General features: G+C 44.8%; 1 protein-coding gene across 3 annotated transcripts in view; it reads left to right on the top strand.

Annotated features, from left to right (window-relative positions):
- n4bp3 (NEDD4 binding protein 3) overlaps window positions 1–25,958 on the top strand; it is a 43,466-nt gene that overhangs the window by 13,945 nt on the left and 3,563 nt on the right. The window contains exons 1-11 of one of the 3 annotated variants that reach the window (XM_080773896.1): window positions 507–601; window positions 17,699–17,911; window positions 18,277–18,410; window positions 19,195–19,354; window positions 21,206–21,418; window positions 22,144–22,265; window positions 22,758–22,965; window positions 23,084–23,176; window positions 23,555–23,836; window positions 24,007–24,274; window positions 25,533–25,669. In XM_080773896.1, coding sequence (XP_080630022.1) covers window positions 17,732–17,911; window positions 18,277–18,410; window positions 19,195–19,354; window positions 21,206–21,418; window positions 22,144–22,265; window positions 22,758–22,965; window positions 23,084–23,176; window positions 23,555–23,836; window positions 24,007–24,274; window positions 25,533–25,669 — 1,797 coding nt within the window. In that variant the 5' untranslated portion in view covers window positions 507–601; window positions 17,699–17,731. Of the gene's footprint in view, window positions 1–506; window positions 602–17,698; window positions 17,912–18,276; window positions 18,411–19,194; window positions 19,355–21,205; window positions 21,419–22,143; window positions 22,266–22,757; window positions 22,966–23,083; window positions 23,177–23,554; window positions 23,837–24,006; window positions 24,275–25,532; window positions 25,670–25,958 lie in introns of those variants that run through there. The other 2 variants (XM_080773897.1, XM_080773895.1) reach the window with 2 other exon arrangements.

The following is a 25,958-nucleotide window of genomic DNA, read 5'->3' as shown; positions in this document are numbered from 1 at the left end:
CAGGCACAGGCCTGGGATCAGCTCTAAGCTCTAACCCAACGCCATCCTTGCCTGGCCTACAGGCACAGGCCTGGGATCAGATCTACCCTTCGTTTTTGGTTTCCTACATTTGGTCTTTTAATGAGAAATGAAAGAAAGATCTTCCATAAATTAGTACAAATATTTAAGAAGTAGTGAAAATAGTCGATCTACAAGCTCACAATGTGGCACGAAGTGAAACGTTGTGAGCTAGCTTGTAGGTCGGTTATTTATTCTCACTAGTTTGGAGAATATCTACTGTACTTTCTGTTTTGGGTCACGAGCTGAGAAATTTGGTAACCACTGTGAATCTACACTATAGCTATTAGCTCCTAGTCCAGTATGACGTCACCCTGCGGCTTCACAGGAGGGAAAACTATAGTTTGAAGATTGACAGAATAGTTAACAGCTGCCTCCTCCCATCCACACACCTCTATCTGCAACCTGTAACCTGCCACCAGAGTCTGAGCTCTCTAGACCAGCTGGAAGTCAGGTGGCAAAGGACAAGATAGAGAGAGAGTTTGTGTGTGTGGGATTAAGAGGAGAGCTAAGTAGAATAATTGGATTAACAACAAACAGGCAGGTAATTATTTCTCTGTGATTTGTTTCTTCATATCAATAATGCCACTTGATATTACACGGCTTGGTTGAATGCTTGATTCTGATTGGCCAATCACTGAATTCAGCTTGTGTGTTATTTCTGGATAATGACATATAATCAAAGGCTCAGAGCACCTGCTCATATCAATGTGCGCTGCTTGATTTTGTGCCGTATATATCCAACGCGACAGCCATGTAAACAAACACACCATGTCATTGACAACTAACATTTGCTCTCAATGTTTTTGAAAACATTTGAAGCGAGAAATACACGATGCAGTATTAACCGAAAATTTATTCTATTTCACCAACACTAACTTTTATGAGGCGACTGTGTCTACTGTTCCAAGGTGACTGTGTCCGCCCAGCGCAACACTTATGGAATATAACTTGTGGGAATTATTTATTATGTAGCTGTGTAATAAGCAGGATAAAACAGGATGATTAAACACATCCTGCCATGTGTTATTTCTCAACGACCTGCACAGCATAAATTACCCCTTGCTTAAAACACTTAAGCCTTGCTGTGTATACTTTGTACGGTGGATATAGTGATAATAGGCCATCTATCTATTAGCTCACAAGTCCCAACGTGTCACATCTTGATAGCATTGTGAAGATATACAGTTTTTTTTTAATCATTTACACTCAAAATAACGTGACAGAAATTGGGGTGCTAGGTTGAAGGTGGTTAACTAGATGCTTCTGTATTGATCGTGCAAATTAAGAGGTTAACTCAGAATCTAGAAGTTCACTCTTTTTCAGCAATGGTTTTGGGCTATTCTCCGTTTTCAGTAACTTTTCTGAAGTAATGTTTTACCTAAAGCATTTAAGCTATGCAGCATACTGTATGATAATGACATTCAGATCAAAGGGGGTGAATCAGCATTGCATATGAATGCCTTTAGTTTTACTTGTTTCCCAAGCCACCGACAAGCTCAGAATTCCCTCAGATCTCCCTGCACGCTAAAGCCAGTCTAAAGAAAGTCTCCTTCGTTTGTAGGAAGGGAAGTGGAGTTAATGACTTTGGCTGGAAGTGAAACTCATTTGCAATGGAGATTAATTGAAACAAGCTCACTTTTAAAGCTTTCATCCCTGGTTGGACTGCCAGTCCAGTCCCAGCAAGCATCCACATTGACTAACAGGTTGGAGCAGATAGGTATAGATGAATAGATGGCAGACATGTGTCAGTGTCTCTCAGCAGAGCCAGCCAAGCCAATCTGAGAACCCATCGGCACATAAAGGAGAAACAGAGCCCTCTTGACGCGAGTCAACCGTCTGTCTCGAGAGACTAGAGCCAGGCTGATACTACGGGTTAGAGACTAGAGCCAGGCTGATACTACGGGTTAGAGACTAGAGCCAGGCTGATACTACGGGCCGCAAAAATATTGCACTTAATGGCATAATATTGGTTATACGGTCGGTAATCAGTGGTCTGACTCTCCAAAATTGGGATCAGCATCGGACCCAATATTTTGGCATGCGGGTTGGGCTCCACGGGCAATAGACAACAATATAAAGTGCTCTCTGTGGTGTTGTGAAATGTAAAGCAAGCAAATAAAGTTTGTAAAGGAAAGATTCCATTACAACCCTTCCTTCTATTGCAGCCTTTGTTTGTTTACAGCCAGCGGTGATAGGGGCTTTATTCTCTGCTTTGGAAATCCCCAGCTATCCTTCACTTGCTGTGCTGGGCTGGCTGTTTCAGCCACGCTCGCAGCTACATTTCTGCAGCCTTTACCTTTATCTGACAGTGAAGAAAACACAGTTTAGTTTTCCTCCAGCATCGACTTTGTTCCCCCGAGCAACGGAACCACAACAACCACGTGCTGCAGAAATGTTCTCCATTACGTTGTCGTCAACAATATTCTGCAGCACTATATTTTTAGCATCATATTCTCTGTGTGTGTGTGTGTGTGTGTGTGTGTGTGTGTGTGTGTGTGTGTTCTCTCCCTATCTCTCCCTGTACAACGTTTCAATACACACGGGGGCCCGTCTTCCCCCTTTGTTTCTCTGCAAAGCTCGGCGTCTCTTTTATTTACACCCAAACTGAGTGAGAAACCAAAAAGTGCTGATGCAAAGGGATCTGGACTTGGCATCAGGCCACCTCATCAGCCTCTGTGTGTTTACTACCTGCCCACACGGTGCCTCGTCAGTCATCAACCTGCTGTTGCAATGCAGGTGCCACAATACTGGACAAACTAGTAGACTGTATATATGTAGTGTTTATGTGGGTATTTATACCTAAATGGCAACACATTCACATTCAGCTTGTAGATCAGTTATTTTTTGGCTAATGTTCGACCCCGGAATAAGCATGCTGGGATTCAAGAGGTTCAACATTGCACTGCAGGGTGCAGTGCTATTACATAACAACTTTCAATCTGGCGTCCCTGTTTTTTGGGCCATGGCATTTTGAAAATAGCCGGGTGGATAGAATCTGTAAGCTTTTCGCCGCGTGGCACGACCATACGGCGAAGTACGGAATAGGGCTTAAGTGATTTAGATGAGATTAGCTCAGTGCTGTGCAGTCCATATTTACCAAAACGGAGTGTGTGTACACAGACACACACACACACACACACACACACACACACACACTACGTGTACTACTAGCTGTTAAGAGAAAGCAGCTCAGGTGTGGGCTGCTGCTAACGTGGGAACCACAACCACTCTTGATTTCTATCGCCGCCTGTAATCACAGAATAGTGACTCCTGTGTGAACTGTTCCAGGAACAATGGAGCCTTTTTTAGAAACTGAGACTGAGCGAGAGGGAGAGAGATATACTGTATATGGAGGGCGAGAGAGAGACAGAGAGAGGGGGGGGTACTGTACCTCTGTTCAAGTTAATCTTCCCTCGGCTCTTTATGTAATGAAATTAATTAGAAGCTTGCTCCGTCATGCTTTCTGTCTTGATTAGCCCGACCCAGGCCTAATACAGGTCTGCTCTCCCCTTCTATCCAGAGTATTATTATGTCCCAGAATCATCAGTCATTATGTGTCCAATATTACCCATGGCTTCTCCATGGAGGCTGTAATTTTAGGGTACAGGCTGCAGGGAGGGGAGTGTGTGGGGCGGGCGGGGGGGCTGCAGAAATAACCGCCCAGGTAAAGAAATCCAGGTCAGGTATACAGTAGAAGGTCTATCATGTCTGCCTCTTGCTAAGAAAATATATCGAAACCAATATTTGGAGCCAGTAACCGACTTATAACCGAATAATTGAGAAGCGAGGCATTTGAAATATATAAATGTTTTCTAATACATCAACGAATCGACCCGAAAAAGCATTATTAACAACTTAAGCCTGTATTATACATGGTTGCACAATGGTAACATCCGAAAATAGCGAAAATAGCAGATCTACAAGCTCACAACATGTCACAATTTGAGCTTGTAGATGTAATGTTTTTGCAAATGTCTGAATTAAATCAGGGTTTTGAGTACTGAAGTCGTCGTATGGCCGACGGAGGCCCCGCGAGTAGCCGAAACTACGTGACTGCTGCATGCCGTAGTGTCTCTTCTCTGCAGAAATAACAGGCCAGGTAAAGAGAAGAGTGAATTGAGGTCAGGCGCAGCGGAAGGCTGCTCATGTTTGCCTTGGCGCTGCGCTGCATGCCTCCTCGCAGCGGTCGGTAGGTATGGATCCATCACACATCGCCCACCTTGGCTCTGCACCAGTTTTGTGACGGCACATTAATAATTACCCGGCAAGAAACGCGCGGAATGTGCCTTTGCCTCCACATTCCTCCTCGTCTCTCTCTCTCCCCTGCCTCACACATTCTGTTCCCTGGACCTCTGCTCTCTCTACCTCCTCTCTCTGTTTGTGCTGATAGCTCATAGGTCATAGCTCATAGGTAACCAGTCCTATCTCCATATTTTTTGTGTTTTTTCCGTGGGGTTCACAATGTCACACATTGTGAGCTATTTTGGAATTAATTAAAATAGGACCTAATTCGTTTTGTAATAATAATCTGCATCTGCAAAGTAACTATAGTAACTATGAACTTTTCAAATAACTGCTGTGGATATGTCCCTGCAAAATAATTGAAATACCTCACAATTTTACTCAACTACAGTACTTGAGTAAATGTACTTTCCACCGCTGATCATAGCTAAAGCAAATACCAGGCAAATGTGCGCATGGTCTATCCAACTTAATCTGAGTGCTGCTTGCTTATCAGCTGGAGGAGACATAAATAGAGAACTTGGACCAGATCCAGGATTAGGGGTAAATAAATCATATGTTTGCTTTCTCACAAAAATTCAAAGCCAGCTGTGTGAGAACAAATTGCTGCCCGGCATTACCGCTGTCATTCATACTATAGTATACTTTTCGTTTTGGGAATGCAGGTAATGTTTAAGAACAGACCTCAGACCTGTTGTGACCGAGCTGAACAGAATGCAGGTAATGTTTAAGAAAGACCTGCTGTTCTGCTGAACAGAATGGGGAACCTTGTTTAACCGAAGCTCACGTTTAGAAACGTCCATATATCGACTTGAAAGAGCTGCTTGTTTGTTTTGTTTGAACAACTTAAGCCCTATATGTATATGCTTTGTCGTATACCCGTTACCCGTAAACCCAACAAATCTGTCACTGAACTCAGAAGTGTAGTTGCAAAGCCATCGAATCAGAAGAACTGCTGTCGCAAAACTGTCCACTCAGAATAACAAAGCCCCACACAAACACGCCCATGTCCACCCTGTGCGCGCGCCTGTGCACGTGTTGTGCGTGTGCTTGTGCACATGTGCATCAGCCCTCATCTCTTCACTCTTTGAGGTCTACACACCCCATATGGCATTAGTGCTAATCTCCCTGTCTTATCTCCCTCTCTCCCCCTTACTCTCTCTCTCTCTCTCTCCCCTCTCTCTCTGTCTCTCTCTGCTGCTCTCATGCGCTCACTCATTGCATACAGTCATGACCTCACTGTAGGATCAATAGATTGCAGTTCACGGAGGCCAAATCTGAACAAATTAGAAGATCGTTAAGTTGACACTTTATCGCAAAGCAAATTAGAGATAAACACATCCAAAGTTGCATATCTCTGCTGTCGGGAAGAAACCACCTAACTCTAACTTTACATGAGAAATGTACATTTTCAGGAAATTAAGAAAACCCTATATTTAAAAACAAAGCAATACAGCCTCATCAAAGTTGGAGTTGTGACTTTATATATTGTCAATTACTTGCATGAGAGGGGGAGAGGTGGTGGAGTTAGCTTGAGGGTCTAATGCAGTTAAGAGGTTTTGTCCGAAGCACTTTTTAATACTTTCCATTGGTTCAATATTTGTTTAACCAACACGTAAAGGGTGTTCAATAGCATTGATTGATGGAAAAAACAAATCAAAAACCTGAATATATAGAAGTAGACAAACAAGAAAACCTCTGTAAACAGCTGAAAACTCCGGACCATGGTATTGTACTATATTACATACGATGATTTCCACTGTAAATGGAAGACAGTAATGCGACCTTTAACCTGCTGTTCCCCTGTGTGTTGTCTCTCTCTCGCTCTCGAAACGTGGTTTATGTAACATCATTCAGACCCGAATCAATACGGACCAATGGAAGCACTCACCCAGGATAACCTCAGCGCTGCCACTGTGGTTGACGGCACGGTAATTCAATTCTGTTGCAGAGATGCAACAATACTGAACGGTCAGCAATGTCAATATAAAGGCCAGAATGTGCCATCCAGACAGACAGGGCAGACGGATTGTTTAATCCACTGTTTCCCAAGCACTGGGTCGGGACCCTTTTGTGAGCCGTGGACACATTTTTGTGGGTCTTGTTTCCAACCATTTTGAAAAAACAAACACCATGAACAAAAACGAAGAATTCTGAAATAAATACAAATTCAACTGTTACTATTACAAATAAAATATAATATTCAAAGGAATATATATATATTTTAAGTATTGAAAATAGTAAATATACAAGCTCACAAAACGTTGCATCGCAACGTGTTGTGTGCTTGTAGATTCGTTTGGGTCTCAGGGAGACATCTAATTTCTCTTTTCAGTCTTGAGCTAAAACATTTGGGAACCACGTCCACTGGTTTAATCAGTCAAAATGCTCTACAGGAAAACTGTCAGAATCAGCTGGAGAATCGGAGCGGTATTGTGGTCGCCGTATTGCACCGTTGTGATGGAAAGAGAGAGCTGAGCCACAAGGCAAAGCTGAGGGAAGGACAGAGAGACAGACGGACCGACATCACAGCATCCTTAGAGTACCAGGGGGCCTGAAGCTGCACACTAGTATTGGATGTTCTTCCACTGCTGCAAAACCTTCTTTGCTGAGTCGGAGAAAAGTGTGTGCAACCTTAGGGGGTTAAACAGTGGGTTAATACTAACCTATGAGAATTGGAGCTACAGTGGGAGGCAGCGTGGTGTGCTTTTGTGCATTTCGGTACAGATTAACACAGTATATGCAGCAAGAGCTGCCCCAAATTGGAGGCATTTTCCCTGATTGGGCAGGGCCACCTCATCAAGACCGTTGGAATAAAGCCAGTGTTGTCGGCTCGCCCGTTCCCTCGAATGTCCGCGTGTCATTCTCAATAAGGGCCCTGTATCCTAATAACTATGATCCAATGGGACCTACATGGCCCCCTCCAAGGCTCCAGCAGTGGTCATCAATGGAGACAGTGTGAGACGGAGAGGGGAAAACACTGGGGGCCTTCAGCTTTTGGGGGTCACTCATGTCTGACCGCTAACAGAGCAAGGCTGTGCATCACGTCTCACGGAAAGAGCCGTAAACATGTCTGTGCTGCTGTGATGGAGCGTGTGACAAAAACTAAAATACACAGGCTGTCACTCAGAGGAGAAAGAGAAACCATTACGGTAACCGCCTCGCGGCTGTACAGCCAGACGCCAGCTTTGACCAAACGTCTTAGTCTGTATTCTGCGTCTGTGACTGTATGTAATGTAGCGTGTAAGTGTGTCACACGTTTGCAGTGGTGGAAAAAGTACTCACATTGTTTTACTTAAGTAAAAGTTTCAATACTGCAACATAGAAATACTCAATACATTAAGTAAAAGTCCAGAATTCAATATGTGTATGTGCTTGAGTAAAAGTACAAAAGTATTGGCTAATTTGGCTTCAAAATGTAATTAAAGTACCGAAAGTAAAAGTACTCATTATGCAGAATGTCCCATTATATGTTATCAAATGTGTCATAGTCATTTGAAAATAGCAGATCTACAAGCTCACAATGTGTGTCACATTGCGACGCATTGTGAGCTAGTAGATCGGCTATTTTCAAATGGCCAAAATGGGCCAAAGTGGTTACTGTATATTTTGTAATAATAATTAAAATTACAAAGTAACTACACTAACTTTAGTTTTCTAATGAATGTAGTGGAGTAAAGAATACAACATTTGTCCCCGATCAGTGGAGTAGTTCTGTAAAAGTGGAACACTGGAAATACTCAGTAAAGTAAAAGCACCTCAAAATTGTACAAGTACAGCACTTGCGTACATGTTACAGTCCACCACTGTCACCACAGTCCATCACTGACACCTGGCAGATGTCACAGATACGTGACACTCGGGTGACGGGCCTACTATAGTACTACATGACCCTATGACATCACACAGCTTTCTTCCAAGTGTTTCTGCAAAGGGATAATTGATGGCCTTGTTCTTGTTCAACACGCTCTCTCCTCGGAGTGGCCTCGGGGTCCGCGGGGCAGGAAGGCGGTCCGTCCGTCCCTCCGTTGGGTCTGTCTGGCATCCATAATGAATAACCTGCTGACAATTAGAGGGCTAGCGCTGCGCTGCCGACGTGCCCCCGAGCAAGAGCGGCTCGCTCGCCTCCCTCGCTCCCTCATTACGGCGCAGCATCAAACGGTCTAGCTGTGTTTTCAGTGTGCCGCGTTTCTCCTCTAGCTCGGTTCTCTTCCCGGCTGGTGCCGCGGCCCAAGAATAACCCCCATTTGGTAATGAATTAGGCCACTGCAGGTCCATTTGATTCCATTTGCACACTTGTCAGAGTTACAGACCTTTAAGTGTATACATTTTGGTAAACTATCAATCATTAAGATGGGGACCCCCTGGAAGGACTACTGAGGGTCCCCGGACCCCACTTTGAGAACCAATGCTGTAGTGCACTGATTCTGAAGCTTTTGTGTTTGATATGCAAATAATTGGAAATATGTCATGTTATTTTTTCTTTAAAACCTGCATTTGTCATATCTATACATAAATAGTATACTAAAGTTAGTTCCATAACTTCCATTGATCCAAGCCGGAACACAATCGACTGATGGATGATTCAAATATACATGCTCTGGGAATGCACTCGGCCCACTTAACTTAAGTGGTCAGATGGGTGGGCCATGCACCTCTATAACACTTAATAGAGTTTCTTCGAGTGGGCCTGGATCCAGAAAAGCTTGAGAGAAGAACCACGTACTGCACTAATGTACGCATGGAGCTGCGCTAATGCAGTGGATGGAGACGCAATAGTGGAGCTATTGATCGTCTTATACATCCACTGCTATACAGAGTCTGGTGGGGCCTACTTAGTCCTGGCTCTTCCGGATGGTTCAAAGTGGTTCTGTGCCCCCCCCCCCCCCCCCCCCGGGTGCCCTCCTGTAGTGCTGACCGACCCAAACCCGTCAACGCTTGACATTAATCACACAGTCTCTCCTCTGGTAAAAATTGGTCTGGCTGAAAAGTGTCAGCCGACAACTGCGTTGGTGTCTCATGATGCTGAGGACGTCCCTCCCTCCGCCACAGCGCCGGGACAGCTGCTGACGGGCGGCTACTAACACAGGCTGTCAGAGAGACATGTGGGGAGGGAGAGAGACATAGACACAGAGAGAGAGAGAGAGAGAGAGAGAGAGAGAGAGAGAGAGAGAGAGAGAGAGAGAGAGAGAGAGAGAGTGGGAGGGAGATAGAAGAGATAGAGGGAGAGAAAAGGAGGGAGAGAGACATAGACAGAGAGAGAGAGAGAGAGAGAGAGAGAGGGAGAGAGGGAGAGAGGGAGGGAGATAGAAGAGATGGAGGGAGAGAAAAGGAGGGAGAGAGAAAGAGGGAGAGAGAGGGACACTAGAACAGTGGTGGAATATAGAACTACTCGTAAGTCTGGAATTCAAAATGTACTTGAGTAAAAGTTTAAAAGGAATGTCATCATAATGTACTAAAAGATCGAAAAGTTAAAGTACTCATTATGCAGAATGTCCCATTTCAAATTTACAAAAGTGAACATCTTTTTAAAATCAACAAACAATTGTGAGCTTATAGATCAGCTATTTTCAAATGCCTGAAATACAGAAGTGGTTAATGCATGTATTGTAATAATAATCGAAATCTACAAAGTAACTAGTAACTAAAGTTTTCAAATAAATGTAGTGGAGTAAAAGTCCAATATTTGGATCCGAGATGAAGTGAGAGTAGAAGTAAAAGTATTGGAAAAACTCAAGTAAGGTACAAATACCTCCAAAATAAAAGTAGAGTACCTAAGTATATGTACTTAGTTACTTTCCACCACTGCACTAGAGGTTGAATACATTACAGTGGCTCTCTGCCAAATAGAATAAATTACAGTATAGCCTACTTAGCTCAAGCTGAGTTCCATGCATACTAAACTGCGGTACTAACATCGCTGCAGCGTATTACATAACGGCTCTATCTAGAGGTGCATCGCGCTGCGTGGGAGTTTCAGCGTGAGCCCTGTCAACGTAAACAAACTTTGATCGCAGCGCGGCAGAGAAGAGGATGCTCTCTCCAGGGGCAAAGGTCAGGGTACTTGAGCTCTGCTGCAGGTATGTGCTTATCTGTACAGCATGGCTCGTATACGTAGATAGATCGGCCACTTTTACTGTTTTTGTATGCCGCAGCCATTGGACAACATAATAAAGGGTTAAGTAGTTTGTAGAGGTAAAGCAACACTTCTGAATTTCTCTCTCATCCTGTATGGCAGCTTTGTGATGATCGTGTGCATGCTGGCAGCACTTTCCATTTCATCCAAATAGTCCAGATCTGCCATTGCATTACTGCAACTTGTTAAGAAGAGAGCAAATGATTCAAGTGCATTGGTGTCATCTGCTTTAATGCTAGGCCAGGACAAAGCCTCTACATTGTTCATCGGACATCGATTATAAAGCATTTTTGATTTTCTTCGTTATGTTAATACATAATATATTTTATTATTGTTTTATTAAGCAAACAAAGCCTGCTTCTAGATTAATTAACCTACACGAGCCAGATTAAGTCAATTATTGGCTCTAAACATGGGTTTCAGTATATTTTCGGTTAGATTCGGTGCCCTATAGCTCATCTGTGCTTTTTATTGCGGGAGGGGGTTTCAGGGCACTGCCCACACATCCAACTGTGCGTGTGCATTCATGGGAGTGAGCGTTTTGCGGATCAAATAAATAAATAAAAAGGGGACGAGCTCAAGCTTGTGTCTTTTGAAAAGCATCTGTGGAATGTGGCTTCCCTCTCGGCCTCACACAAACACACACACACACACACACACACACACACACACACACACACACACACACACACAGAGCGGTCATCCATTTGTCTCTGGCTGTGTGTGGGTGGGTGGGGGGCTTGTGGAGGTTGAAATGCCCCCCCCCCCACCCCTCCCCACCTCCCTCTCAGGGCTTCAAGGACTCCAGTGAATGCATTGTTTTCCCACTGGAGAGCTGAGCAGAATATTTTAAGAGAGTGTCCTTGGAGAGCCGAGTCTCTCTCAGACCATAGCGTTTTGTCTTCTCCGTGACAGTTGTCAAGCAACCGTTATGTCGTCTCTGCCGCGTGGAAACCTCATATGTCCAAGACCACTTCACTTTCCAGGACGTGGACAAAAAGAACCCGTGGTCCGTTGCATCCAATGTCACACAAGATCTTCTTGATTCAATTGGTCCAATATTTATAAAACTCAAAGATATTTGAAACATATTTATGTGGAAAATAATCTAATCTGAGGACCAGGGCAGGTGACTTTAGTAAGTTAGTAACTTAATGATACAGTACGTTAGTTCAGTCAGATATACTCGAGCGGCTTCATACTATGCTCAAGGGACATAAATGTATTCGAGGGGTTAATATGCTTCATTACTATGTGGGTGTATACAATGTTTCAACACAACACACCAACACAGTGACAGTTTCAATTAGTCCACCTTTCTGAGGATGGTAGAAAGACCTGCTTTGACCTGCGTGCGTGCGTGCGTGCGTGTGTGTGTGTGTGTGTGTGTGTGTGTGTGTCAGCAACCCTGCCTTGGCTAGTCAGGGCTGAGTTGTAAATCTCTCTCTCCTTACCCGGGGCCCATAAACCACAAGGCAATTATGGAAAACAACTGGACGCAAGATTTTTTCAGTCCCGTAAGATTTGCGGTCGCAGCTTAAAAGGGTTTTTATCCTTCAACCTCCAGCCAGTAACACCCCCCCCCCCCCCCCCCCCCACACACACACAGACAGGCTCTCTGGCAACCAGTGGTGGAACGTAAATAGGTACATTTTCTCAAGTGCTGGATTTAAGTACAATTTTGAGGCATGTCCATTTTGCAATACTTGATGCTTCTACTCCACTACATCTCGGAGGCAAATATTGCACTTGTTACTCCACTACTGTACTGTTATTTGACCGTTTAGAGCTGCTATATTTGAACGATTTTGACTAATTTGGAAAATATTGAGGTACTTTTGCTTACTTTGGAGCGCTAGTTAAAGTTTGAAGGGTTTATGTTTTTGAGCGGTGCCTCCACTCCATCATGCAGCTGTGTGTCCCTATGCGTGTCTCTATGTGTAGTCTATGTCTGTCCGAGCACGGAAAGCTGAAACAACTCTGTCATTTCTTGACCGTTTCGGACTCGGGAAGGCTCGCCGGAACCGGCCCGGACCCCATGTTCCGGGTACCCCCCAGGGTCCAGTACACAGTACAGCACAGTACACTACAAAGCACAGTACACTTCAGTAACTATAACAATAAATGTATAGTTGCACCGCTCAGTTCACACAGGTGTGATTTGTTTGTCATAGGGCATTTGTCAAAGCAAAAGTTCAGTACTTTACTAAAAACGCTTTTAAAATCATAATACAAAAGGTCTCCAGCCGACACAGCATGGAATTATTGACGTTTTCAGCGAGCTGCCTTTCCGATAGTTCCTGAGCAATGTTCTCTCTCTGCGCTTCCTGTTGCTTATTGATCCTCGTCTTTGACAGATAGCAAAACAAACATCAGAAAGAACATGACCCACGGCCCTGAGGTTTGACACGCTCATGATTTATTCATCCGGTTTGAGGCGCGTACGTACACAAACGCAACACATTCACGAGCCGTGAGTCATATAGCAATCACATAACGTCACTGACGGGTGGAAACCTTGTATGTCCAAAGCTGTTACTTTTCAGGAAATGGGGAGGGGGGTTCGAACCTATGTTCCAATGGACCCAATGTACTTTATCCAATGTATTTTAAGCGCTTGTTAATACTATTTATACTGGTTCAATATTTATAAAACCCACAGACATTTATCACTTTCAGAATATTTCTGAAATGGCAAGAATTGCTAATCTACTATAGAGGTCTATAGAGCATGAATGTCTGCTATTTTTGCATTAATATATAATGTCGAAATATGGAGATACAAGGTTTCTGCCCGACAGACGGAGGGCCCTGACCAGCTGATGGAAACACCTTGACAAAGGTCACGTTTCAAACCACAGCAGAGTGACCTCCATTACCAGTGATGGAAATCAACTAAGTACATTTTCTCAAGTATTGTACAGTACTTAAGTACAACTTCAAGGCACTTTTACCTTACTTGAGTATTCGCCATTACCGCAGCGCATAAATTCCATTCCTTTAAGTGTGAGAACGTACAAATAGAACCAAATATACACTCTCAGAGTTACAGACCTGTACTACTGATCTATTTGGTAACCATCAATCATTCATCTGGGCACGTCCCTGGAACCGCCCCGCAAGGACCCCGGCGGGGTCCGCATACCCCACTTTGAAAAAGCACTGACAATGCATAGAGGTTATTATTTGCTGTATTGCTTTAGTGTAAAGTTTGACACTGTCTTTCTTCTTCATGAATAAAACCATGGATGGAGTGGTCTGTGTTCTCTGGATGGCTGACAGCCCTGTCACACACAGTCCTCTAGAGTTCTATCCCATTTGATCCATTTACACGATTGCTGCAGCTCCGTCAAGGCAAGGGCAGCCGTGCAAAGCACTTGATAAATGTGGACTACGGACATTGATTGATTGATTCTCAGGCTTTTTCAATTTAACCACGTAAACCCTATATATAGTTGACCCCCTCCCTCAGGGTATAACAGTATAAACCCTATATATAGTTGACCCCCTCCCTCAGGGTATAACAGTTTTATGTTATTGTGGGCTGAAAATAGCCGATCGACATGCTTGTCGATCTGCCATTTTCTGCAAAAGCTTTCCCCACAATATGGACGGGCAGTCCTTTAAATACTAGAACACCATAATAACTCAAGCCTCTTCAGCTGGGTTGCCCGGGTGGAACTCGTCTCTCCCCCCAGGGGTATTTGAGGGGGTTCAAAAATAGAAGCTCAGCGGCCTTGTGGTTAGAGTGTCCGCCCTGAGACTGGGAGGTCGGGATTCGATCCCTGGCCCGGGTCATACCAAAGACTCAATGCGACATACTAACATCATGTCCAAGGAGTGGAATTGTATACATCAAGCTTCCTCACACTACAGAATCAGGAGATAGGGTATGGGCCTCTCAAGGCTTGTAGGTCCGCTGTTTTTGAAAATAATGTTGAAGACTTGTACATTTTTTAGAATACACAGGGCTGTATTTTGCGTCTCTTAAGTACCAGGTCTTATTACCTAACTTGAGTAAACTAAAGACCTGGAGGCGTGATCAATGCCATTTGGCTATTCTGAGTGGCCAAAGAGCATTGATCACGCCTCCAGGTCTTTAGTTTACTCAAGTTAGGTAATAAGACCTGGTACTTAAGACACGCAAAATACAGCCCACAGTATTTCAGTCGGCCAAATGCCTATCAATTTAGGCGGTCCTTGACATTGCACCACTCTGCATTAAGGCATCTGACATTGGCCCTTAATTATGATAGACACAGGAGATACAGAACAGCATTGCATTTCAAAACAGAATGTAATGGAATACAAGAGGGGTATGGATGTTGCCATTTCTATGGTAATTCTTTTGACAAGGATATTCTTATAGCTACTCTCTAAATCAGAGGGTTGGAACTTGGAAGGAAGGCGGCTCACACTAACATGTAGCGGTAGCCTATAGAATAGATGCTCCAAATAGCCTCTGCCTGCTAGTTAACTGGTGGTTACAAAGTCGCTCTGTGTGTGTACGTACAGTATGTGTGTGCATGGCTGCATGCTCTCTTCTTCCCCCCCTAGCCAGTTTATGGCTGGAAAAACGCAAGACGTGTGTGTGTGTGTGTGTGTGTGTGGGAGAGGGGTCAATATACCATTATAGACCATTCATGAGATGGATGGATGGATGAATGGACTATATGTCATCCAAAAATATATTTAAAAAAAAGAGGAATAAACGCGAAATATCATTCTGGCTATGGAGATAGTGGAGATGTCCATGCCCACCACTCGGAAACGTTGTGCCCTTTCTTGGACCACCTGCCAAGGTCGAGAATGGAGTGCTGGAAGATGAATGGGCCAATAAACTGATACTCTGCATTCAGGAGCTGTCCACACAGTGGAGACTGTGGAGTTCAGTTCAGCACTCAAGAACATGAAGAACAACCAACGCATTACTTAACCACTCAGACCCTCTGCACTTAGTAAACAGAGCCTGATAAGAAGCTCACTCCCCATGCATTGGAGGAAGCATGTTGAGCTCAGTTCGGGGCTCTCCCCAGGTTGGCAGACGGAGAGTATAGCGCCTGATTTGGCTCTGTGCTAGGAGGACTGCTTCTTTCCATCAACACCGAATCTCTTCACCAAAAATAGGCGATCTACAAGCTTACAACGTATCGCAGCGCGACACGTTGTAAGCTTAGTAGATCGCCTATTTTGGGTTATGTTCCAACCCCATAATATGGATGATGGCGCGTTTGAGTGCTTAACTTTTTTTGTTACTGAATACAAATGTATTTCGACCAATCGCTGTGGTAGAGTAGGTTAATACAATACAATACAACCACCACAACAGAGTAGGTTAATACAATACAATACAACCACCACAACAGAGTAGGTGGAGGCGCAAAGATACAGAGAGCAGCTGAGTTTGACGTCTTATAATGTTTGTAGGAAAAAACTAAAGAAAAAACAGTGTCCTTACATAACGTTTGTATTATTTCCACTCGAAGAGGGGCATGCATATTGTTGCACGAGGCGTGCCGTGTGTAAATTGTGTGTAAATTGGATACACATGACATTCAGGAGACGCGGGAAATAACCGATATAAAAACAAAGCAAAGCGCTGCACTTGATTAGAATCGTGTGTGTGATGTTTGCCAAAAGCACTTCTGCCACTATATTGTATTTCGTTGTTTTTTGTTTCCGGGAACTGAGTGGGGGGCTGTTGTAACCTAGTTGTTGGGTGCACGTTATGCAAGAGGCTTGGGATGTTGCATATCTTTACTGTTGGTTATAGAAAAAACCTCGTATCTCCGTATGTTTTTTTTCTTTTGTTTTTTCATCCCGTAAATGAATGGGACGAATGGGAAAGTGTCACGCAAAAAGAAGCAGCGAGATTAGCCGATCTTCAAGCTCACGATGCCTCGTGTCACAGATGTGAGCCTGGAGATCAGCCATTTTTGCTATTTTGGTGGGAAATTTCGAAAGGGAAAGAGAAAGTGATTACCGTAAGTGTGTCTGTGGGTTTTATAAATGTTGAATCAAAATGAAAAGTATTAACAAGAGGTTGTGGCTAAATTATTGGGGGGGTGGGGGGTTCAGGGGGTCCCCAGCAAAAGTAGTTAATATAGTATCTCAATAATTGTAATCGCTTGATCCCTTTATATGTTGGCAATTACAAAATAGCAGATATAAAAGCTCACAGTGCGTCACTTTGTGTTATTTTTGTATGTAAGTATTGGAAATACTGAATTATTTTGACACAAATCTACTCTTCTGGGGGGGGGGGGGGTCGCTGGCACAAGACATTTTCAAATGGGGGACCGCGGCCAAATTCATATCAATTTGGGGATCCTTGACATGACAAAGTTTGAGAATCTACTGCATTGGAACACTTAATGTTCTTCTTTTTTCCATTTACTGAAAAGCAACGATGTCGTTCTGGCATATATACCAGGTTTTCCAAGCCGACAGTGGCATTATGCTGCCTCATACCTCTCTCTCCCCAGAGCAGAACAGCAGCGACGGCCTCCCAGGGTTTTGTGATGCTTCAGGCTGTGTTTTGGGCTCTCTCTTTCTCCAGAATGAGATGGGATGGGATGTGGGCTGGCGTGCATTCGCTTATGAGCAATGCATCCTCCTCACAATCATATTGGGTTGTTGCTGCTGCTTCTGTGAAGAGAAGACTGCATCATTCAAACTGAATGTGTGTGTGTGTGTGTGTGTGTGTGTGTGTGTGTTGCATTCAGAGTATATCACGACCTTTATGGCTTTAATTAACAGAAAAGTGTCATTTCATATACAGTGCTGCTCTGCTGATATATAGGTGTGTGTGTGTGTGTGTGTGTGTGTGTGTGTGTGTGTGTGTGTGTGTGACTGTGTGTATGATTGCATGTACAAGGATCTTGGAGCAGAGAGTTTTGCGGTTGACCTTGCTGTGATCTGAACGTGTTGGCATGTCAGTGGTGCATGCTGGGAGACAGCTGTCTGAACCCACGTGCACAGACACATCTGTCAGCTCACACAGACAGACACACACACACACACACACGCACGCACACACACTGCAGCAATGACACATCCTGTTAGAAGTAGACCTCTAATCGCAACTCATTTTGAGCTTGTAGATTGTCTATTTTTAAAATTATATATATATATGCATTTATTTATTAAAGTATAAAATTAAATCTTCCCTCCGTTCTACAAGCTCACACCGCCTCGCCTGTGTTATGTCTGCACCAAGTGTTCAACGGCCTCTCCTTTTGTCTCTCCAACCTGCCACAGAGCTCGTCTCGCGCCCGCCCCGTCTTCTGACCAATGGCAACGTCGGTCCAGACTCTCCCTCTGACGCGTGACCCCGGCAAGAAGTTCCGCGCCGCCGCCTTCCCGGCGGGCGCGCCGCCCCTGTCGTCCCGCTGCGGCATGGGCAGCGTCGGCAGCCTGGTGGACCGGCCAGACATCGTGTCTCCCAGCAGAGCCAACCGCGCCGTGCCCCAGGTGAGTCTCTCTATTTTATATTTTATATTTTCCTACGTGACCGTAGGAAAATGACACGTCGTGATTACTGCACTTTTCTTAACAACTTGAAAGCCCCCCCTTCCCCCCTCACATTTGCCAAAAATAGCCGATCTACAAACTTGTAGATCCGATATTTTTGGAAAATCAATTTGCGCAAATGTGCTCTTCACGGTCTGTTTGATCAAGTACAGAGGGGTTTAAGTTGTACTGAATTTGCAGCTCAACAGAAGCTAATTAGTATTGTATGACGGAGGACAATTTCACGATAAATTAGAATCTCTGCGATATGATTAATTCTGAGCTTATCATTCTTCCTTTTTTTAATCACGATAAACGATAATAAGGATTATGGGGTCCCATCCCAGGTGAGACCCCGGCAGCAGCAGCTGCAGCAGCAGCAGCAACAGCAGCAGAACCACAGCCTCCTGAAGAAAGGCTTCAACCAGAGAGAGCTGCTTAACTACCTCAACATCAGCAGGTATATATACTGGGCTGGGGGTCCTGGGGGTCTCACATGTAGGTATATACTGGGCTGGGGGTCCTGGGGGTCTCACATGTAGGTATATACTGGGCTGGGGGTCCTGGGGGTCTCACATGTAGGTATATACTGGGCTGGGGGTCCTGGGGGTCTCACATGTAGGTATATACTGGGCTGGGGGTCCTGGGGGTCTCACATGTAGGTATATACTGGGCTGGGGGTCCTGGGGGTCTCACATGTAGGTATATACTGGGCTGGGGGTCCTGGGGGTCTCACATGTAGGTATATACTGGGCTGGGGGTCCTGGGGGTCTCACATGTAGGTATACTGGGCTGGGGGTCCGGGGGGTCTCACATGTAGACTACAACACCAACTACAACACAAACCATCTGTCCGGTCCTAGACCACTGGACCCGGCAATGATATGCATTCGGCTACGGACCCCCATCTGAAAATATGCTGTTATGCTTCAGGGACCCTCAGAAGCAAAGATTTGCACAAATGTTCAAGATTTTTCAAAAATAGGCACTTTGTGCCGTGCTATGAGATAGCTTGTATGTGCAATTCTTTTTACTTTTGAGTTTCTATTTGAGTAGAGTTTCTATTTTTAGAACATTTATCCTAAAAGTAATGTTTTGATAGATGGCATTTTATCCAGTAGAGTCTCTACTGGAGGAATGGAACACCTTAAGTCCCAACTTAAAGTAAGTACACTGGCCAGGGCTTAAAGAGGTAAAAAGGTGACACGGTTCTCTGTAGCTCTGCTGTGCTTTTCACCAATCAGGAAGGAGCCCAAAGCCAAGGACCGTGTCCCTGGCGTGACCTCTGGCGTGACCTCTGCGAAGAGGGAGCGTGCCGACGAGGACGAGGACATCTTGGCCCAGGTCTACCACAAAGACGGCACAGAGAACAACTCACTGCCCATTGGTGGAAAGTACGAGAAGGTGAGCCACGCTTTGTCCACTAAAAACAATGATGAGAAATCATACTCCGCCGACTACCTTTTTCACAGACGAAAAAACGGAATAAAAACTAAGCAATGTTGACTAAAAATCTAGCGCTTTAATACCATGGTATGTTGTGTCTTTATCACAGCAGTGGAACTAAGTCTCAGGCGGTCTCGGCTGAATTGATCAGAGCTACAGTAAAGAACACAGAACGCAGCACACAGGCTGGAACAAGCATATCGATTCAAACAGAAACAGTGTGATTTATGTGAGCCGGCGTGGAGCTTCCCCCTGACTCAGCTCTAGCTGTCTCGAACTTCATCATCTCTCTTCGCCCCTTTTCCTCTTTAAGTGAGCTGTTCCCCATCCATCTCTCATCTGATAACACGTGGGGTCTTCATCAATAGGGGGTCCGGGACCCCTAGGGATCCTCAGAGTTACTATATGGGGGCTGCCCAATATTTGTGCGATAGGAACGTTTTTCTTTTGCATTAAACACTTGAACCATAGGGTTCAAGTGTTTAATGCAAAAGAAAAATATAGAATTCTAAAAATATAGAATCCCAAATCTGAGGGGAGCATTAGCGATCTACAAGCTCACAGCGCCTCGCAATTTTTGATTGTTTCTTGTTATGTTTCACTCCAGCAGCAGCATTAGAACTAAAATAACAACTGCAGATGCAGCATAACAATGTCAATGTTGAGCAGCCAACTCACCAGAAAAAGTAATCCAAACTATGTCTCTGCTGTGTCTCTCCTTTCAAACGTCCCTTTAAGGGTTGTTATACCCAGAAGTTATTCCCTTCACACTCTTTTCAGCATTTCTGTTCTAAATCTCTCTGAGCTCCTGCTGCTCCTGCAGCTTGGGTGCAAAACACAGGTGTAAACAAAGCAGTAAACGAGTTCCTTCCTGCTTCTAGGCCTAGGGAGCGTCTATGCTGCGCTCAGGGAGCGTCTACAATAGTATGCATTTAGGGAACACTGTAAATAGCAAAAAATATGTTTTATTTTTGTTTAAAACTTTGAAAATGAGTTTTCATTGTGACACGGATAAATAGGAACTTAAGGTACAGTATACTACCAGTTCCATTGATCCAAGATGAGCACAAAAATAGAACAATTAAAAAACATCACTGTAGTGGTTACTCATTAAAACTTGATGAAGCTCCCAGATAATGGTTTTAATTTAAAAAAACATTATCTGGGAGTTTCATCAAGTGTGCGGTCTCTATTTTTAATGATAAATAATAATTTGACATATATGGGCTATGCCCAGTGGTGTACTGGTGATCCTTTAACTGGAGGGATGCCATTTTTCATGACATCACGTGCACGGTGCATGCACACTCGCAAATGCACATGCTTGACCAGCATTATGAAATATAATATTTTGCATTGTAAGCTCGTAGATCGGCTATTTTCCGAAATGTATAGAGTAAGGGCTGAAGTGGTTACTGTATGTTTTGTAATAATAATCTAAATCTACAAAGGGGCGGCGGTGGCTCAGGGGTAGAGTGGCTGGATGGTAACCGCAAGGTTGCCAGCTCGAACCCGGGCTCCCCCAGAGTTAGTGTCGAAGTGTCCTTGAGCAAGACACTGAACCCCTAATTGCTCCTGATGTGCTGGTTGGTGCCTTGCATGGTTCCGCCGCCATCGGTCTGTGAAGTGAATGGGTGAATGTAATGCACAATCTATGTAAAGCACCTTGGATAAAGGCGCTATATAAATGCACCATTTAGTAGTGGAAATTTGGAAATACTCCAGTAGAGTACAAATTAATGATAAATGCACTTAGTCACTTTCAAGCACTTGTCAACGGTCGCCCTTTGTTCCCTCGTCTCCTTCCAGTCTCGCTTGAGGCCGTCGGCCTTCAAGCCCGTCACTCCCAAAAACTTCAGCTCCATGCAGAACCTGTACCCTTCGTCCAAGATGGAGGACGCTGACCACGGCGTGTCCAACGGGCTGCACCGGGCGTACGCCCACGCCCCCACGGCCGTCTCCACCTCCTCGTCCTCGCCCTCGCCCTCCCGCCATGGAGGACCCGCAACCGCAGGCAACAAGGTGCCCTAACATGTGCCTGCAGGCGCTTTCTTACGCGTCTGATTTCTCTATTGCCCCGGGCCTGCTTCCCAATGTTTAGAGCAGTGGTTTTCAACCCTTTTCATATCATTATGTATTGGGCATTTAAGCCACGGATCACCGTGTGATGAGATTTATAAGCCTCTCAGACACCAAAACGTAGAATATTTTGTTGTCGTTGGATAATATTTTGTTCACAATTCCATGATGTGTTTGTAGTAGGAGAGATAACAGGCAAACGTTGATCAGATGTTTAACAATGGACCCGTACGGGTCCAAGAGTTAAAGATAAGGCTCCATTTGGTTACCAACTCTCCATCATTTATCTGGGGACCACCTAGAATCCCTTCAATCACTGGTTGAAAACCACTGGTTTAGACTGTGACACTGAATCCGTGTGCTGTCGAGCAAAAAACATATTACATTATTTTGTTTTAAGTCGTAGAAGATTTGCACACAAAACACATAATGGGGACTTTCTACTTTTGGCACTTTTAAGTACATTTTGATACCAATACTTTTGTACTTTCACTCAAGTAAACTTGTATTTCTACATTGAAGTACAAAGTACATTTTCCATCAATGCATAGGTGGCATAGCTCCACCATGGCCAGTGTTTTTTTGAGTCGTTGAGTAGCGTTGCTACTATTAAGCATGTTATTGACGCGATGACGAACGGCTGCCTTAACTGTGAGCGTCCGTTGCAGGCCCTGTCATCAGTGCGTGGGACGACCCAGGACGATGACAACCTGTCTGATTCAGGTCATAACTCCATGAACAGCCTGCCTCCGTACCGACCGCCCTTCCGCCCACACCTCGCTCACATCAGGTACACACTTATTATTATTCAGCTGGTGTACGTGGTGAGGTAAAGCAGTGTTTCTCAAACTCTGACGGTATAAACAAATTAAACCAAATGGACCCGTTAGGGTTCACTGGGTTTAATTTCTATACTGTCAGAGAGCTGCAGACTTGTGTGGGTTAATTTAGACCCACATGAAAGGAACCCACACTCCCTGGAATCCACTTTTGAGAACCAATGCTGTAAAGCAGGGGTATTCAACTATAGCGAAATGGGGCCCGCGGGCCCTGGAACAATTTTCCAATGAAAGTTACAGGTATGGTGTGTGTGTCCATCATAATCAAGGGCCTTTGGGGAGAAATGAGACAGACTCCGGTCACTTTAGACTAGAGCACTGCAGAGGGGAGGTTTTATTCACAAAGGTTTTATTCACAAAACCCCTCCCCTCCCCTCCCCTCCTCTCCTCTCCTCTCCTCTCCTCTCCTCTCCTCTCCTCTCCTCTCCTCTCCTCTCCTCCAGCGCCTCCATGGGTCACATCAACACCATCGGCTCCCTGGACCGGGCGTGTCTGTCCCAGAAGGTGGCGGGGGGCTCTGTGGGCGTGGTCATGGCGGACATGGCCCACATGACGTGTCGGAGCATGGCCACACTGACGCGCCTGGCGCCCTACGGCGGAGAGGCTCCGCCCCCTTACGAGCTGGCCCTCTCCGTCTCTGTGGAGGAAATGGTTCGTATATACCGACATGAACAAAGACAGCCACCATCTCTTACAAATATTATGTGATGACAGTCGGGTGGATGGAGACGTTTGATTACAGGTCTAACTGCGCTTTGTCCCCGTCCAGGTGCGTGACCTGGAGGAGCGGCTGGTGGAGAAAGAACACGAGCTGAAGCAGATGAAGAGGAACCTGGATGAGAGCGAGGGAGCCATCGCTCAGGTGAGTCACTGCAGGCTTCATCCTCCCCTTTTGTTTATTATTATGTAGACTATTTGTTTTTTAGGAATATTTCCAAAATAATACCCACATTTTCACCGATTATGATAGGGCCCCCAATGATATCTATTTTTAGTTTTTTTGTGAAAAGTCATGATGAAAAGAAGTGTACCTCAAGTTTTGTATTGCTGTACTACATATTTTGATGAGAAATATTTAATGGAATATATTACATGGGTAAAATATACCTGGGTTTAGTGATGGTTTGACAAAAGTTACATTTAGTGTTCTAGGGTAAAAAATCAGTTCACTTCCTCGTTTCACTCTAGGAGGTTTCACTGAAAAGTTTTCTCTCTATAACGGCTCCCTGACGGCCCGCAGGTGTTCGAGGGGAAACAGCGTCTGTGGGAGCAGGAGGTGGACGAGCTGAAGCGGCTGTACGCCACCAAGCTGCGGCAGGTCTCCCAGCACGCCCAGCGCTCGCAGCGCAGCATGCAGCTGCAGCTCTACAAGGCCCAGCAGGAGAAGAGGAGGCTGCAGGAGGACATGGACGCTCTGAGGATGGAGAGGAGCCGCCAGCGGGAGCTGGAGGAGGAGGAGGAGGAAGAAGGAGCCGTCAGGGTGAAGGTCACCTCCCCCACGCTGGAGGAGACCCAGTGGCAGGTACTGTATTGTATACTTAGAGTCCTTGCAAGACTTTTTCTCATCACACAGGCCATTTTGGAATGAATACCAGACTTTCCTCCGAGGTGGAAAGTCTGGTGACTCGATGTTAATTACCCCTAGACCCGGTTGCTAATTCTTCTCACTCGCTCAACACTGGTTCCCGGCAGGTGTGCCAGAAGTCGGGCGAGATCTCCCTGCTGAAGCAGCAGCTGAGGGACTCCCAGGCCGAGGTGACCCAGAAGCTCAGCGAGCTGTTCCAGGTGAAGACGCAGCTCAGGGAGGTGCGCGCCGAGCTGCGCGGCCGCGACGCCCACATAGACGCGCTGCAGGGAACGCAGCAGCGGCAGCGCAGCAGACTCCACACGACCCCCGGCGCACACAACCACAACAGCGCACACGACGAGGGGAGAGCGGCGGCCCAGGAGAGCACAGCAGGTACGGGGAGGGAGGAACAGCAGCTGGTGTTGTTCATTTACAATTTAAGGCATTTTAGCAGACGTTCAAATCCAGAGCAATTCACAGTGAGGATGGAAAACACAAGGTAATATACATCAAATTAATAGAAACTTAATCTAGGATCATAGGTAAACCAAGAACCTATCATCAGTCGAAAACAGTAGAATATCCAAAAAGACAATAATCTGTACATGAAACTATGCAGTATGCAAATATGCATTGCACGCTATAGGATTAGGATGCCAGCTATACAAATGACCTGGCGTCTGTCTACATAACATGCTATCTAAATAACCTTCTAGCCTTGAGACTGAATAGTTCAGTTCAGTTTATTTTGGTCATAGAATGAACATTGCATTGATTACATTTGATCATTTGTACATTATGACTGCTGTTGTGAAGTCTACAGATTTGTTGGTGCATAGTAATCGGGCGTGATTTATAATTCTGATTGCTTTCTTTTGAAGTAAGAATCTAGGGTTGATGTTTGTTTGTTTGATGGTTATTAGTAATACTACTAATAATAATAATTATTAGTCACTATGCAGACATGTAAACAGCATGTGGTACAGTCAGACATTAAGGCTTAAAGGATGACACGAAAAAAATGGTCCTGCTCAATTCAGCCATTTACACGTTGTTGGAATACCAATTTGATCCACCAGGCAGAGGTGGCATCTGAACATGGGCCCTATTTTTGTCAGCGCTAAACCCCTTATCCCTAAACTTCTTTGCCTTTCTTTATTTGAAAAACATAAAAATTGTTCAGCTAACACGCCGATCTACATCAACTCGAGTTGTAGATCAGCTAGTTGAACTATTAAAAAATGTATATAGTAAGTAGTAGTAGTAGTAAAAAAAGGCAAAGAAGTTTAGAGATTGGGGGATACATTTTCGTCACCGCTAAACCCCTTATCTCTAAACTTCTTTGCCTTTTTTACCATTTTGCAAAACATTTTTGAATAGTTAAAATGGCCAGTCTACAAGCTCACAATGTGTCAATGTAGATTGGCTAGTTGAACTATTCAAAAAAGTTTTTCAAAATACGGTAGTAAAAAAGGCAAAGAAGTTTATGGATAAGGGGTTTAGCGGTGACGAAAACAGGGCCCTACTGTTTCTGGTTATGACAGTGCTGGAGAGCACTATATAGCAATGATTACTATCAGAATATAGAGCTTCAACAAGGAAAAACAAAGAAGCTATGACTTACCCTACCTTTTATTTGGACGGCTTGCAGGAGGGTGCGGAGGCTCCGGCAGCGCGGAGGAGGAGCAGCGGCTGCGCGCGCAGCTCCTGCTGGAGCGGCGGCAGAGCGAGGCCGCCGCCACGGCCTTCGAGGACGAGCGCCGCACGTGGCAGACGGAGAAGGACAAGGTTTGATTTAGCTTTGATTTTATTTAGCACAGTATCCACACTTTTCCTGGGCTGTGTGTGCTCCAGTTCCTGTTGATTTCATTGGATATCATTGGTCATCTGACCAGTTTCATTGGCTTTCATTGGATCAAATCGACAGGAACTGGAGCACACACAGCCCAGGAAAAGTGTGGATAAAAAACAATACAAAGGGGAAAAGTACGTACAATATAAAAAAGGAAAAGTGCTAAGCCCAAAGGCCTCAACCTCAAAACATTTAAACTAAGACATGATTTGAAAACAATATACA

This window comes from Protomyctophum bolini (genome assembly GCF_963924005.1).
Source record: "Protomyctophum bolini genome assembly, chromosome: 10".
Lineage (NCBI taxonomy): Eukaryota > Metazoa > Chordata > Actinopteri > Myctophiformes > Myctophidae > Protomyctophum > Protomyctophum bolini.
The sequence above is the reverse complement of the archived record's forward strand: the minus strand, read 5'-3'. Positions and strand labels throughout refer to the sequence as shown.